The sequence below is a fragment of the Bison bison genome, unplaced genomic scaffold, assembly GCF_000754665.1.
Source record: "Bison bison bison isolate TAMUID 2011002044 unplaced genomic scaffold, Bison_UMD1.0 scf7180017864341, whole genome shotgun sequence".
In the NCBI taxonomy this organism is placed as follows: domain Eukaryota; kingdom Metazoa; phylum Chordata; class Mammalia; order Artiodactyla; family Bovidae; genus Bison; species Bison bison.
Genome location: NW_011494913.1, coordinates 8,181,795 through 8,196,359, shown reverse-complemented (window position 1 = coordinate 8,196,359; position 14,565 = coordinate 8,181,795). Strand labels below are relative to the sequence as shown.

Here is a 14,565-nt window from a genome sequence, read left to right as displayed (position 1 = left end):
GAGAAGACTCTTGAGAGTCCCTTGGACTGCAAGGAGATCCAACCAGTCCATTCTGAAGGAGATCAGTCCTGGGTGTTCATTGGAAGGACTGATGCTGAAGCTGAAACTCAATACTTTGGCCACCTCATGCGAAGAGTTGACTCATTGGAAAAGACTCTGTTGCTGGGAGGGATTGGGGGCAGGAGGAGAAGGGGACAACAGAGGATGAGATGGCTGGATAGCATCAGCAACTCGATGGACATGAGTTTGGGTGAACTCCGGGAGTTGGTGATGGACAGGGAGGCTTGGCATGCTGCGATTCATGGGGTAGAAAGAGCCGGACACGACTGAGCAACTGAACTGAACTGACTGAAACTATGGTGGAGGTAATGATGATAATGGTCACCTCTCAAAAGATCCCATGCATATACTGCTACACTCAACGTCTCCGACCCCGCAGCAGGCCAACACCAACCCACGCCTCCACCGAAAACTCCTGGATACCCACAGACATGTCCAGGACAGTCTCTTGTGGTGTCATTGCTCCTTTCTTGTGGGTCCTGGTGCACAAGGTTCCGTTGTGCTGTCCAGGGGTCTATTTCCTAGTCTGGTGTAAGTTCTGGCAGCTCTATGGTGGGGTTAATCGCAACGTCCTCAAGAGGGCTTATGCCATACCCAAGTCCGCTGCACCCAGAGCCCCTATCCCTCTGGCAGACCACCGCTGACCTGTATGTCGACACAAGACGCTCAAACACTGGAGATTGCAACAGTTTTCAAATCATTAATCACATAATCACACTCTCTTTGGCATACATCTTCAGTATTGTGATATAGTCTTCTATTAGAACCTGACAGCAATCTCCTTTAAGATTGCCTAAGACATCACCACACATTTTTTTTTTTTTTTTGGATGTATTTCACATCAGTCTCCATCATAGTGAACATGTTTGGTTCAGCTTGACTATTTCACATAATATGCCCCCATCTCTGCCTCCTAGAATGAGTACATATTTTCCAGTGTAATCTTCTTTGCCACTGTCCATGATACCCTGAAAAGTGAAAAATGAAAGTGGTTCAGTTATTTCAGACTCTTTGTGACCCCATGGACTATACAATCCATGGAATTCTCCAGGCCAGAATACTGGAGTGGGTAGTCTTTCCCTTCACCAGGGGATCTTCCCAACCCAGGTCTCCTGCATTGCAGGAGGATTCTTTACCAGCTGAACCACAAGGGAATCCCACAATGATAGCCTGGGGTATATGCCAAATCACTTTCCACCAAATTAACATCCCCATTGAGGATGAGAATATTTCCAAATAGTTTTATTTTTTCATTTTTTAATTAATTTATTTTTTTATTAAAGGATACTTACTTTACATAATTTTGTTGTTTTCTGTCAGATCTCAACATGAATCAGCCATAGGTACACATATAACCCCTCCCTTTTGAACCTCCCTCCCATTTCTCACCCCATCTCGCCCTTCTAGACTGATACAGTGCCCCTGTTTGAGTTTCCTGAGCCATAGAGCAAATTCCCATTGGCTATCTATTTTACATACTGTAATGTAAGTTTCAATTACCATATGTAATGCATGAAATTCTCCAAGCCAGACTTAAACAATACATGAACTGTGAAATGCCAGATGTTCGAGCTGGACTTAGAAAAGGCAGAGGAGCCAGAGATCAAATTGCCAACATCCACTGGATCATTGAAAAAGCAAGAGAGTTCCAGAAAAACGTCTACTTCTGCTTTATCAGCTACACCAAAGCCTTTGACTGGGTGGATCACAACAAACTTTGGAAAATTCTTTATGAAATGGGAATACCAGACCACCTGATCTGCCTCCTGAGAAATCTGTATGCAGGTCAGGAAGCAACAGTTAGAACTGGACATGGAACAACAGACTGGTTCCAAATCAGGAAAGGAGTACACCTTGCTTATTTAACTTATATGCAGAGTACATCATAAGAAACGTTGGTCTGGATGAAGCACAGGCTGGAATCAAGATTGCTGGAAGAAATATCAGTAACCTCAGATATGCAGATGACACCACCCTTACGGCAGAAAGTGAAGAGGAACTAAGAAGCCTCTTGGTGAAAGTGAAAGAGAAGAGTGAAAACGTTGGCTTAAAACTCAACATTCAGAAAACTAAGATCAGGGCATCTGATCCCATCACTTCATGGCAAATAGATGGGGAAACAGTGGCAGACTTTATTTTAGGGGCTCCAACATCACTGCAGATTGTGACTGCAGACATTAAATTAAAAGACGCTTAGTCCTTGGAAGAAAAGTTATGACCAACCTAGACAGCATATTAAAATAGAAACATTACTTTGCCAACAAAGGTCTGTCTAGTCAAAGCCATGGTTTTTCCAGTAGTCATGTATGGTTGTGAGAGTTGGACCATAAAGAAAGCTGAGCACTGAAGAACTGATGTTTTTCAACTGTGGTGTTGAAGAAGACTCTTGAGACTGCAAGGAGATTCAACTAGTCCATCCTAAAGGAAATCAGTCCTGAATACTCATTGGAAGGACTGATGTTGAAACTGAAACTCCAATACTTTGGCTACCTGATGTGAAGAACTGACTCATTTGAGAAGACCCTGATGCTAGGAAAGACTGAAGGCAGGAGGAGAAGGGGACGAAAGGATGAGATGGCTGGATGGCATCACTGATTCAATGGACATGAGTTTGAGTGAACTCCAGGAGTTGGTGATGGACAGGGAGGCCTGGTGCTGCAGTCCATGGGGTCGCAAGGAGTCAGACACGACTGAGCAGCAGAACTGAACTGACTGAATGTACTTTTCCATGTTACTCTTTCCATACATCTCACCCTCTCCTCCCCTCTCTCCATTTCCATAAGTCTGTTCTCTATGTCTGTTTCTCCATTGTTTTTTTGTTAATAAATTCTTCAGTACCATTTTTCTAGGTTCCATATATATGCATTAGAACACTATATCTATCTTTCTCTTTCTGACTCACTTCACTCTGTATAATAGGTTCTAGGTTCATCCACCTCATCAGCACTGACTCAAATGCATTCCTTTTTATGGCCAAGTAATATTCCATTGTATATATGTACCACAACTTCTCCATCCATTCATCTGTCGATTATTTCCAAATACTTTTAAGTGTAAAATTTCAGTGTTCTGATAAGGTGAGTCTTCATCACACACCACGTCTCTATGTCGTAGTCAACCAGGCAGTGGGCCAGTATCTTTCGATGTTCCCTCCACAAAATATGGGTGGGAATCACTTCACCAGCTCTGTACTGCCTGACTCAATTCTTTCATTCTTCCTTATACTTTGTTCAAAAGAGTGTCAACTTCTTTGCTTTGCACATCACCATTGTAATGCTGAAAGCCCTGCAACACCAGTTCACAAGGGTAAATTCTCAAATTGGCAAGGCTGCCGTTTTTGTTTGTTGTTGTTCAGTCGCTCAGTCGTGTCTGACTCTTTGCAGCCCCCTTGACTATAGTCTGTCAGGCTCCTCTGTCCATGGGAATTCTCCAGGCAAGAATACTGAAATGGGCTGCCATGCCCTCCTCCAGGGGACCATCCCAACCTAGAGATTGAACCCAGGCCTTCTGCACTGCAGGCGGATTCTTTACCATCTGAGCCACCAGGGAAGCCCGAGAATACTGGAGAGGGTAGCTTATCCCTTCTCCAGGGAATATTTCCAACCCAGGAATTGAACCAGGGTCTCCTGAATTGCAGGTGAATTCTTTACCAGCTGAACTACCAGGGAAGCCCATATATATATATGTATGTGTACGTATATGTGTGTATGAAAACCAAGCTTATTGATACAGAGATTGGTGATTGCCAGAAGTAGGGGATGGAAAAATGGATAAATTGGGGTGGGGGGCGGGTGTGGAGGTTCCCCTCTTTAAATAAATTGAATCTTAAAAGGGAGGAGGGGACATTATCATCCACTTACTATCATGGTTTTCATGCAAGTCTTAGAATTTTTGGTCCAGTTGATAGATAGATAGATAGATAGATAGACTGACAGATATAATTAGAGAGAGAGAGCTAGAGAGGTTAATTCACACAAATATATATTTACCAAAGAGAGAGAGAGAGAGAGATTTATTATGAGGAATTGAGTCATGCAACTAAGAGGGCTGAGAAGTCCCAGGATCTGCCCTCTGCAGCCTAGAAACCAGGAACACAGGTGGTGTGATTCGGTCTGAGCCCAAAGGCTCAAGAACCAGGGAAATAGTATTTACGTCATTGTACATGTGCACCACATCTTCCTTATCCATTCCTTTGTAGACAGACATTTAGGTTGCTTCCATGTCTTGGATATTGTAACTAATTCTGTTATAAACATTGGGGTGCATGTATCTTTGCAAATTGTAGTTTCCTCTGAGTAAATGCCCAGGAGTGAGATTGTAGGATTATATGTCCCTATATTTTTAGTTTTTTAAGGAATGTCCATACAGTTCTCCATAGTGGCTGTACCAACTTACCACCAACAGTGTAACAGAGTTCCCTTTTCTCCACACCCTTTTCAGCTTCTATTCATTGTAGACATTTAAAATATTTTATCTATTTATTTGGCTGCAAGAGGTCTTAGTCGCAGCATGTAGGATCTTTATATTCCTGAATATGAACTCTTACTTGCAGCACGAGGGATCCAGTTCCCTGACCAGGGATTGAACCTAGGTCCCCTGCATTAAGAGTGTGGAGTCAGCCCCTGGACAACCAGAGAAGGTCCTAACAGTAGACTTTTGGTGATGGCCACTCTGACTGGAGTGAGGTGATACCTCATCATAGTTCTGATTTGCATTTCTCTAATAGCGATGTTTAGCATTTTTTTCATGTGTTTATTGGCCACCTGTATGTCTTCTTTGGAGAAATGTCTATTTAGATCTGTTTAGATTTTTTATTAGGTTGTTTGTTTTTTTCATATTGAGCTATATGAACTGTTTGTATATTTTGGAAATTAATCCCTTATCAGCCACATCATTTGCAAATATTTTCTCCCAGTCTGTAGGTTGTCGTTCTGTTTTGCTCGTGGTTTCCTTTGCTGTGTGCACAGGATTCTTCAGAGAGTTTTCAAGTGCATGTTACCCCAGTTGGGCAACCACAGGTATAGGCAAACGTTTTAGAAGTTCATTGTGAAGGAGAAAATGTGGGGTCAAGGGGAGCTCTTTTTCAGATGGAAGCTGGCTTGTATGCTGATGGGAATGGTCCATTAGAAAGGAGATGTTGATGTTAACACGACTGAAAGACTGAACAACAAGGATTAATCTGTCTCCTGGTTAGAATGGGAAACTTTAAGAATCAAACCAAACCACCTCAAATCCACTTTGGAATGAAGAGGGGTATAAATCAGATACAGAAGATGTTGACAGAGCCCTGTCGGCTCGCTGGGAGCTTGCCGAGTGGGTGGAGACCTGAACTAGGAGGCTTCCTCCACCCCCACCCCTCCTGGCCCCTGCTCCCTTTCTGTTGGAGTGAGAGAGTGTCAGACTATATACTTGGCCTCCAGTTCAAGCATATAATCCATTAAAAATGGAAACCCTCATCTCCTGTGGTAGTGAACCAGGATGACTCTAGTTGAAAGATTTGGCGACTCTAGAACAACAGTTCAGAAAAGAGAGTACTTTAATGTTTACTGGAGCAAATGCTCCCATGAATTCCCCCAGAAGAGTATTTCTCTTTGCAAGTTCTAAATATTCTGTGGCAAGTCTACCAAAAATGTGAAAACTATAAATAGGGAAGAGTGGGAAGGAAAAGTGGGAACCTGTCATGAGGCCACTGAAAATAGGGAACTAAAAACTTTTCAGAGATTTGAAGTCAAAGGGGGCTAATATTACTTAGAAATGGAGCAGGAGGCACAAGCTCTAGAATGAAATGAAGGGCAGAAGAATGAAATTAGGGAATATAAGATAGAAACTTGAAGATAGAACAATGTCAAAATGAAGTCCAACTCTTGAAGAGGGAATTCATAGGGCATGGGCCCCATCTTAGGCCTGTTCATGCTGATCATGCTCAGCCACATCTCCCATGGACTCCAAACTCTGTGCTTAGTACCTATGGAAACAGCAATAGAAGGATAAGACCCCCTCCAGACAGGGGAACCTCGGAGATATCCAGGTTTCTCATCGTCTAAGAGAAAACATACACTAATCACCCCTGTCTCTGGACAGGCCATAAATTTTTCTGTATCTATCAGAGTGTAACCTCGGTCTTATTGATTATTGGCCAGTTGTTTAACTGTTTGAACACATAACACATGAATGATGGTATTTACCCTTCCTTTGTTTATGTAAGTCTCAAGGAATTTGGGCGGTGAGTTCGAACATGTACACATGGGTATAAAAGACTTTCACAAGTGCTGGTCGGAGTCCTTGGCTAAGAGAAGACTCTGCCTTGGGCCCACCGGTTTAATAAACTGCACTCCACTATCTGCATTTTCCTTCTGAGTGAGTTTGTTTCCCAGAATGCATGGCTACAACACTCTTACAAAAAGTATAGATCAAAGAATTAGGGAAGAAAATTAAGATATACTGACTGCTTACTCCTTGGAAGAAAAGTTATGACCAAACTAGACAGCATATTGAAAAGCAGAGACATTACTTTGCCAACAAAGATCCGTCTAGTCAAAGCTATGGTTTTTCCAGTGGTCATGTATAGATGTGAGAGTTGGACTGTGAAGAAAGCTGAGAGCTGAAGAATTGATGCTTTTGAACTGTGGTGTTGGAGAAGACTTGAGAGTCCCTTGGACCACAAGGAGATCCAACTAGTCCATTCTGAAGGAGATCAGCCCTGGGATTTCTTTGGAGGGAATGATGCTAAGGCTGAAACTCCAGTACTTTGGCCACCTCACACGAAGAGTTGACTCATTGGAAGAGACTCTGATGCTGGGAGGGATTGGGGGCAGGAGGAGAAGGGGACAACAGAGGATGAGATGGCTGGATGGCATCACTGACTCGATGGATGTGAGTCTGAGTGAACTTCGGGAGTTGGTGATGGACAGGGAGGCCTGGCGTGCTGTGATTCATGGGGTGGCAAAAAGTCAGACATGACTGAGCAAATGAACTGAACTGCAGTGATTTTGGAGCCCAAAAAAATAAAGTCTGACACTGTTTCCACTGTTTCCCCATCTATTTCTCATGAAGTGATGGGACCAGATGCCATGATCTTCATTTTCTGAATGTTGAGCTTTAAGCCAACTTTTTCACTCCCCTCTTTCACTTTCATCAAGAGGCTTTTGAGTTCCTCTTCACTTTCTGCCATAAGGGTGGTGTCATCTGCATGTCTGAGGTTATTGATATTTCTCCAGGCAGTCTTGATTCCAGCTTGTGCTTCTTCCAGCCCAGCATTTCTCATGATGTACTCTGCACATAAGTTAAATAAGCAGGGTGACAATATACAGCCTTGACGTACTCCTTTCCCAATTTGGAACCAGTCTGTTGTTCCATGTCCAGTTCTAACTGTTGCTTCCTGACCTGCATACAGATTTCTCAAGAGGCAGGTCAGGTGGTCTGGTATTCCCATCTCTTTCAAAATTGTCCACAGTTTATTGTGATCTACACAGTCAAAGGCTTTGACATAGTCAATAAAGCAGAAATAGATGTTTTTCTGGAACTCCCTTGCTTTTTTGACGATCCAGCGGATGATGACAATTTGATCTCTGGTTCCTCTGCATTTTCTAAAACCAGCTTGAACATCTGAAAGTTCACGGTTCATGTACTGTTGAAGCCTGACTTGGAGAATTTTGAGTATTACTTTACTAGTGTGTGAGCTGAGTGCAATTGTGTGATAGTTTGAGCATTCTTTGCCATTGCCTTTCTTAGGAATTGAAATGAAAACTGACCTTTTCCAGTCCTGTGGCCACTGCTGAGTTTTCCAAATTTGCTGACATGTTGAGTGTAGCACTTTTACAGCATCATCTTTCAGGATTTGAAATAGCTCAACTGGAATTCCATCACCTCCACTAGCTTTGTTCATAGTGATGCTTCCTAAGGCCCACTTGACTTCACATTCCAGGATGTCTGGCTCTAGGTCAGTGATCACACCATCGTGATTATCTGGGTCGTGAAGGTCTTTTTTGTATAGTTTGTGTATTCTGGCCACTTTTCTTAATATCTTCTGCATCTGTTAGGTCCATACCATTTCTGTACTTTGTTGTGCCCATTGTTGCATGAAATGTTCCCTTGGTATCTCTAATTTTCTTGAAGAGATCTCTAGTCTTTCCCATTGTATTGTTTTTCTCTATTTGTTTGCATTGATCACTAAGGAAGGCTTTCCTTTCTTTGAAATGATCACTGAGGAAGGAGATATGGAATAATTTCTGCCATATCAATAAACAAAGGATATCACAGTCATCAGCACTTGCAGCCACCATGGAAGGTGAGCTAGTGAGCCCTGAGGGTATTCAGGATGGAAATAGTGCCTGCCATCTAGTAGCCATCAAACTGCAGCCATTCCCTATGGTGAGTCCTGAGGAAGCTCAGGATGTGAAAACAGACTACTGGCCCCAGATAGTTGAGAGGCATATCAAAGGAATAATCTCAGTAAGCCTAGTCTCTTGCATCTTCCTTTACATAGAAAAGCACTAAATTTCTCAACTTGGGATATCTGGTTTTCTTTAAGTTACAAAACATTTTTGACGTTCAGACTACCTACACTTTGTTGCAAAACTTCTATATAACCTGTCCCCCACCTCCCTGCCTCCTCAGAGCAGTTCTCTCAGGGTCACTTGAGCTGCTATCTCCCGGACTTGAAGTCCTAAAAATTCTCACCAAATAAAACATAACTCTCAACTTTTAGGCTGTGAATGGTTTTAAGTAGACACTGGCTTAGATTAAAAATAAATATGTATGCACATGTATTTTGTGTGCTATGTTCTGACTAGGTAGGTGATGAGGTGCTCTTTAAGAAGAGTGAAGACCAAAGTTACTCAAAGGTGCTCCCTTAAGAAAAGTGAAGACCCAAGGTTACTCCGACCTCCCACCTGGATCTGAGCCAGACCCTAGAGCAAGATCAGGGAGAAGATCTTGGAAGAATGCTGCAGGCAGATTTTTCCCAGTGGAAACGGTGGCTGGAGAGGGAGCCCCAGACTCCTCCAGCCAGTGGTCTTCAGCCTCAGACCTACCTCAATGGGAGCCAGACTGCCCAACCCAGCTTGCCTGAGCTGCAGTGCCGCCCTCCGCCGAATGGAGGCAGCATGACCTGCAGCGCGGTGGCAGCGCCGATCCCCACGCCCCTCTTGGCGGCGGCGGTCGGAGGCCGGCCCGCGGAGCCCTCGCTGATTGGCCCCGGCGGCCGCTGCCATGTTGGCGGAAGTGGCGCTCTCTGTGCCGCGGAAAGTGGCTGTGGCTGTGGCTGTGGCTGTGGCTGCGGCTGCACGGTCGGTCCGCACAGGGTCTTCCTTCTTCCCCTCGCCCGGGGTTGGTGCTGAGAGGCGGCGTCCGGCGGGATGGAGAAAAGTAGGATGAACCTGCCCAAGGGGCCAGACACGCTGTGCTTCGACAAGGACGAGTTCATGAAGGTGCGCGCCGGGGCTGCGCTCCCCGAGCCGAGGCGGGTGGCCCGCCTTCCTTTCCCTCCGGGGCCTTCTCGGGCTGCTCTTGCTGGGTCCTGGGCCGCGCACGCCCCGGATCAGCCCCCGGCGGGACCTCGCTGCCTTCGCAGTGAGTCTTTTGGCCTCAGGTGTGGCCGGGGCAGCCTTCTGTGAGAAGGCACTTCTGTGAAATTGTGCATAGGGACGAAAAGGCCTGAAGTTGTGAGCAAGTGGTTTTGAGCTAGGTGTAAAAGCTCCTGTTATTATCCGAGCCCGTTACCATGCAGTGCAGTCGGAGTTGCCAGATCCTGGGCAGACAGAAGTTTGTCGACCGCCGCCTTGCACCTAGAAACCCAGTACGAATGCATGGACCAAATTTCTGGACCCACGTCCCTACCCAGGGATTAGGTGGGTGGAAAAGGCAATCGAAAGTTTTTCCTTAACGTTCGCCTAAAGTTTCTGAATGGGATATCTAAAAGATTAGAATCTTATTACTGATTTTGTTGCAGTACAACAAAGCAAACCATTTTGCTTTTCTAAAGTTACTCTACTTTTTATAAGGTGAACTTGAAGTTGGTCTGCAGGTAAATGTAGGACATGAGGTTACATAAACAGAATTGAAATATTATGGATATTAAAGGTTTTATCAGGCACAGCCTTGAAAATGTCCAAGATTTGAATCAGAGCTGGGAAAAACTTTGCATATTTTTTGGTGTAATGCTCTGGGACTGTACATACACCATCAAGAAATACAATTATGCTTTATTTCTAAGGATTCGGGTTTTTTATATCACTTAGCGGCTGCTTTCAGTGTTAAAAAGTTAAACGTTTTTGCTCAGTAGACACTTAAACTTTTGAGCAACTGAATTTAAGTCTTACTTTTTTTGTTTTTTTGATGACTTCAAGTCATAGTATGTTTTTTTCTTTTTAGCTTCATTAGTTTATCTTTTTCATACTTGTATTCAGTTCATAGTCTCTGGTTTTAAAAAGTATTTACATCTGTTCTTTTTTATAGCTGAGTAGTATATACCACCGGAGAAGGCAATGGCACCCCACTCCAGTACTCTTGCCTGGAAAATCCCACGGACGGAGGAGCCTGGTGGGCTACAGTCCATGGGGTCGCTAGAGTCGGACACGACTAAGTGACTTCCCTTTCACTTTTCACTTTCATGTATTGGAGAAGGAAATGGCAACCCACTCCAGTGTTCTTGCCTGGAGAATCCCAGGTACGGGGGAGCCTGGTGGGCTGCCGTCTGTGGGGTTGCACAGAGTTGGGCACTACTGAAGTGACTTAGCAGCAGCAGAATGTACCACATGGACATGAGCTTGGGCAAACTTGGGGAGATGGTGAGGGCCAGGGAAGCCGGGTGTGCTGCAGTCCATGGGGTCGCAAAGAGTCAGACGTGACTTGGGGACTGAACACCACCACATCTTCTTTATCCATTCCTGTGAGCTTTTAGATTGTTTCCATGTCTTGGCCATCGCAAATAGTGCAGCAGTGAGTATTAGGGTGCGTGTATCTTTTCAAATGATGATTGTCTTCAGATATACACCCAGGAGTGGGATTGCTGAATGATATGGTAGTTCTATATTTAGTTTTCAAAGGAGCTTCCATATTGTTCATAAAAAAGAGCAAAATAATGCCATTTGCAGCTACATGGATGGACCTAGAGATTATCATACTAAGTGAAGTAAGACAGAGAAAGAAATATATCATTTACATTTGGACTGTAATAAAAATGATACATGCATGCATGTATGCTCAGTCTTAAGCAACTCTTTGAAACCTCATGGACTGTAGCCTGCCAGGCTCCTCTGTCCATGGGATTTTCCAGGAAAGAATCCATTTCTTTTTCCAGGGGATATTCTTAACCCGGGGGTGAAACTCACATCTTCCATGTTTCTTTGCATTGGCAGGTAGATTATTTACCACAGAGCCACCTGGGAAGCCTGAGAAGTGATAACAAATGAACTTATTTACAAAACAGACTCACAGATCTCAAAATTAAATTTATGGTTCAGTTCAGTTCAGTTGCTTAGTCATGTCTGACTCTTTGCGACCCCATGGAGTGCAGCATGCCAGGCCTCCCTGTCCCATCGCCAACTCCCAGAGTTTACTCAAACTCATGTCCATTGAGTTGGTGATGCCATCCAACCAACTCATCCTTTGTCGTCCCCTTCTCCTCTCGCCTTCAATCTTTCCCAGCGTCAGGGTCTTTTCCAATGAGTTAGTTCTTTGCATCAGGTGGCCAAAGTATTGGAGTTTCAGTTTCAACATCAGTTCTTCTGGAGAATATTCAGGACCAGTCTCCTTTAGGATGGACTGGTTGGATCTCCTTGCAGTCCAAGGGACTCTCAAGAGTCTTCTCCAACACCACAGTTCAAAAGCATCAATTCTTCAGTGCTCAGCTTTCTTTATGGTCCAACTCTCACATCCATACATGACTACTGAAAAACCCATAGCCTTGCCTAGACGGACGTTTATGGTTACCAAAGGGGAAACACGGGAAGAGGTGATTAATTAGGAGATTGGGATTAATATATACACACTACTATATATAAGATAGATTAGCATATGTTTACTATATAGCACAGGGAACTCTACTCAGCACTCTGTAGTAACCTACATGGGAAAAGAATCCAAAAAAGAGTGGATACATGTATGCACACGAATGACCTACTTTGCAGCACACCTGGAACTAGCACAACACTGTATGTCAACTATAATAAAAAAAAAAAAAAAATTAAGTGATGAAGTTTTTTAAAAAAAGCATTTCCATCTGGATCTTCTCCAGTGTGGCCATGTCATTTTTATTATGCAGGCCATCTAGACCCAGGAATAATGTGCTCTTGTTCTTGTACAGTGATGTTTCTGCTAAACCTCTGTTATGAAGGGCGTAATTTGAAAGGGAATACAAAGTGAACTTGCTGATCCACAAACACTTTGTTCCATCTCCTGGCTGAGAACTGTCCTGGAGCAAGGGTAGAAGAAAAGAGCGTGCTGAGGCGAGGTGTGCTGAGAGAAGCCGGGGCACAAGCAGGGATTAGGGGCTTTGTTCTGGTCAAGAGTCTCAGAATACAGAGAGCTTAACGTGACCAACTTTTGCCTTCAAGGCTTCCTTCAGGCTCAACACCGGCATTCTTTCTGACTTGCTAGCCTCACCATGTTTCTTGCTCTGAACTGATAGAATGCCTTTGGGAAGAGAGGCTTCAGAAAGTAGAAACCTCAAAATAAGTTCTAAAGTAGAACTTGATGAAGGAGAGAGCACTGGGGAGGTGGCTGAAATGGCAGCAGTTCCATATTCTTCACGCCTCTGAATGTGCTCTGTAAATTGTAGTGCTAATACATGTGACCACTTCACGTGTAAAAGAAAAATACACAGGACAGCTGCCCTGTGTTAGATGTTGATTTTCTAGGTGAGACTTGGAGATAAAGGTTACTTGCAGTTTATGTTTCCTTCAGAGAGACATTTTAAAAGTTTTGGTCACATGGCAGAAATGTTAGGTAGAGAGTTTGCCTTTGGGGTTATATTTCTTAAGTCTGTCTGATTCAATGCATATTGTAATTTGTGTCTGTGAGAAAGTTAGAGAATGTCCGATTTGCATTAGGAGAGTGGAGGTTGCTCAAAAAATCCAGTCATTGGAAACTTTGTCGCACACATGATGAGGGCCTGTTAGGACAATGGTAGCAGTCATTCATTTACTAAACATGCACTCATGGATCACCTTGAGAAGGAAATGGCAACCCACTCCAGTATTGCGTGGAGAATCCCATGGACTGAGAAGCCTGGTGGGCTACAGTCCATGGAGTTGCAGAGAGTTGGACATGACTGAATGACTATCACTTCACTTCATTGATCACCTGCTTTGGGTCTAGACTGGATAGTACAAGGGTAGATAAGATTTAGGCTTTTGAGTATGGTCACAGAAAGACCACAGTGTGTGCTGAGAAACTGGACTTAGTCCAGAGAGGCTGGGAGGATGACCAGAATTGAGACGGGAGAAGTAGAAAGACAGCTGGGTGGGACGCCAGTTGGCCTGTGCACTGCACTGAGGGGTTTGCGCTTGATGAGCTACAGTCAGGTGTAAAGCAGGAAATACGTAGTCGTGTCTGCTGCATTGAACCCGTGTTACAGGATGCTGTGCCACTGGTTACTTCGGGTTAATATAGGGTTCTATTTCAAGGGGAAATTATGTTGGATTTGAACTGATGAGCTAGTGTTTTGATTTGGGCCATTCTTGCACGTGTATTTCAGTTCTAACTCAATGTCGTAGTGGTATCTCAGACTTTTAGGAAGTTATTTAATAAATGCTTAAGAAACAACCAACTACCTTTCTGAACACAGAGACAAAAGAGGCTACTTAAAATGCTTCAGTGGCCCTTGTAAGATCTAATGAGAAATACAGAGCACAGGACAGATTTGTGAAAGATGTAGGTGATCAAAAGCCAAGAGTGGCAGATGGTAGTAGAGGTGCCATCACTTGGGCACCTCTATCACTTGGTAATGGAGGTGGTGATGACATCATATCATTAGTTTTGTCAGCTTAAAAAAATACAAAAATCCTTAGTGAGGGCTGATAGCCAACTAATACATGAAATAGGACGTAAGATACTAGCAGTACGGGAGAGAAGAGGCTGCTAACAAAGGTAAGTTAGACCCATTCACCTAGGTGTGCTGTTGAAATCTGTCCTTCTATCCCAGCATATGACTTCTATTTTATAGAAAAAATAGTGCCATCAGGTGGGAACTTCTTCATCTTCACTGCTTACAACTCCATTCTTTCATGTGTGCCCGTCCCCTTTCTCCTCGCCTGTTTGGGAAGGGGTTTCCTTCCTGAGGTTGGTCCTTCCCACCCCACTCCTCCCCAAGCTTGCAGCCCAGACTCCCTGGGCTCTCCCCACCCTCTGATTCACCTCTCCTCTGACCTCAGCCCCAGTGGCTTTCACACACGCTCCTGCTTTGGTCTCTTCCTCTTGACCCTCCTGCCTCTAGTCATTTTCTATCACTCTCTTCCACATCACAGCCAAACTCTTGAGTTGTTTTTACTTTTGTATATGCTGATT

General features: G+C 44.0%; 1 protein-coding gene and 1 pseudogene across 3 annotated transcripts in view; one reads left to right on the top strand and one right to left on the bottom strand.

Moving 5' to 3' along the window:
• Positions 1-777: 777 nt before the first annotated feature.
• LOC104999067 lies at positions 778-3,399 on the bottom strand (annotated as a pseudogene).
• A 5,874-nt stretch (positions 3,400-9,273) lies between these two features.
• The window catches only part of COG2 (component of oligomeric golgi complex 2), a 42,777-nt gene continuing 37,485 nt past the window's right edge, over positions 9,274-14,565 (top strand). For all 3 annotated transcript variants that reach the window (XM_010854503.1, XM_010854505.1, XM_010854504.1), the window contains exon 1: positions 9,274-9,488. In XM_010854503.1, the coding sequence (XP_010852805.1) occupies positions 9,417-9,488 (72 nt within the window). In that variant the 5' untranslated portion in view covers positions 9,274-9,416. The remainder of the gene's footprint in view (positions 9,489-14,565) is intronic.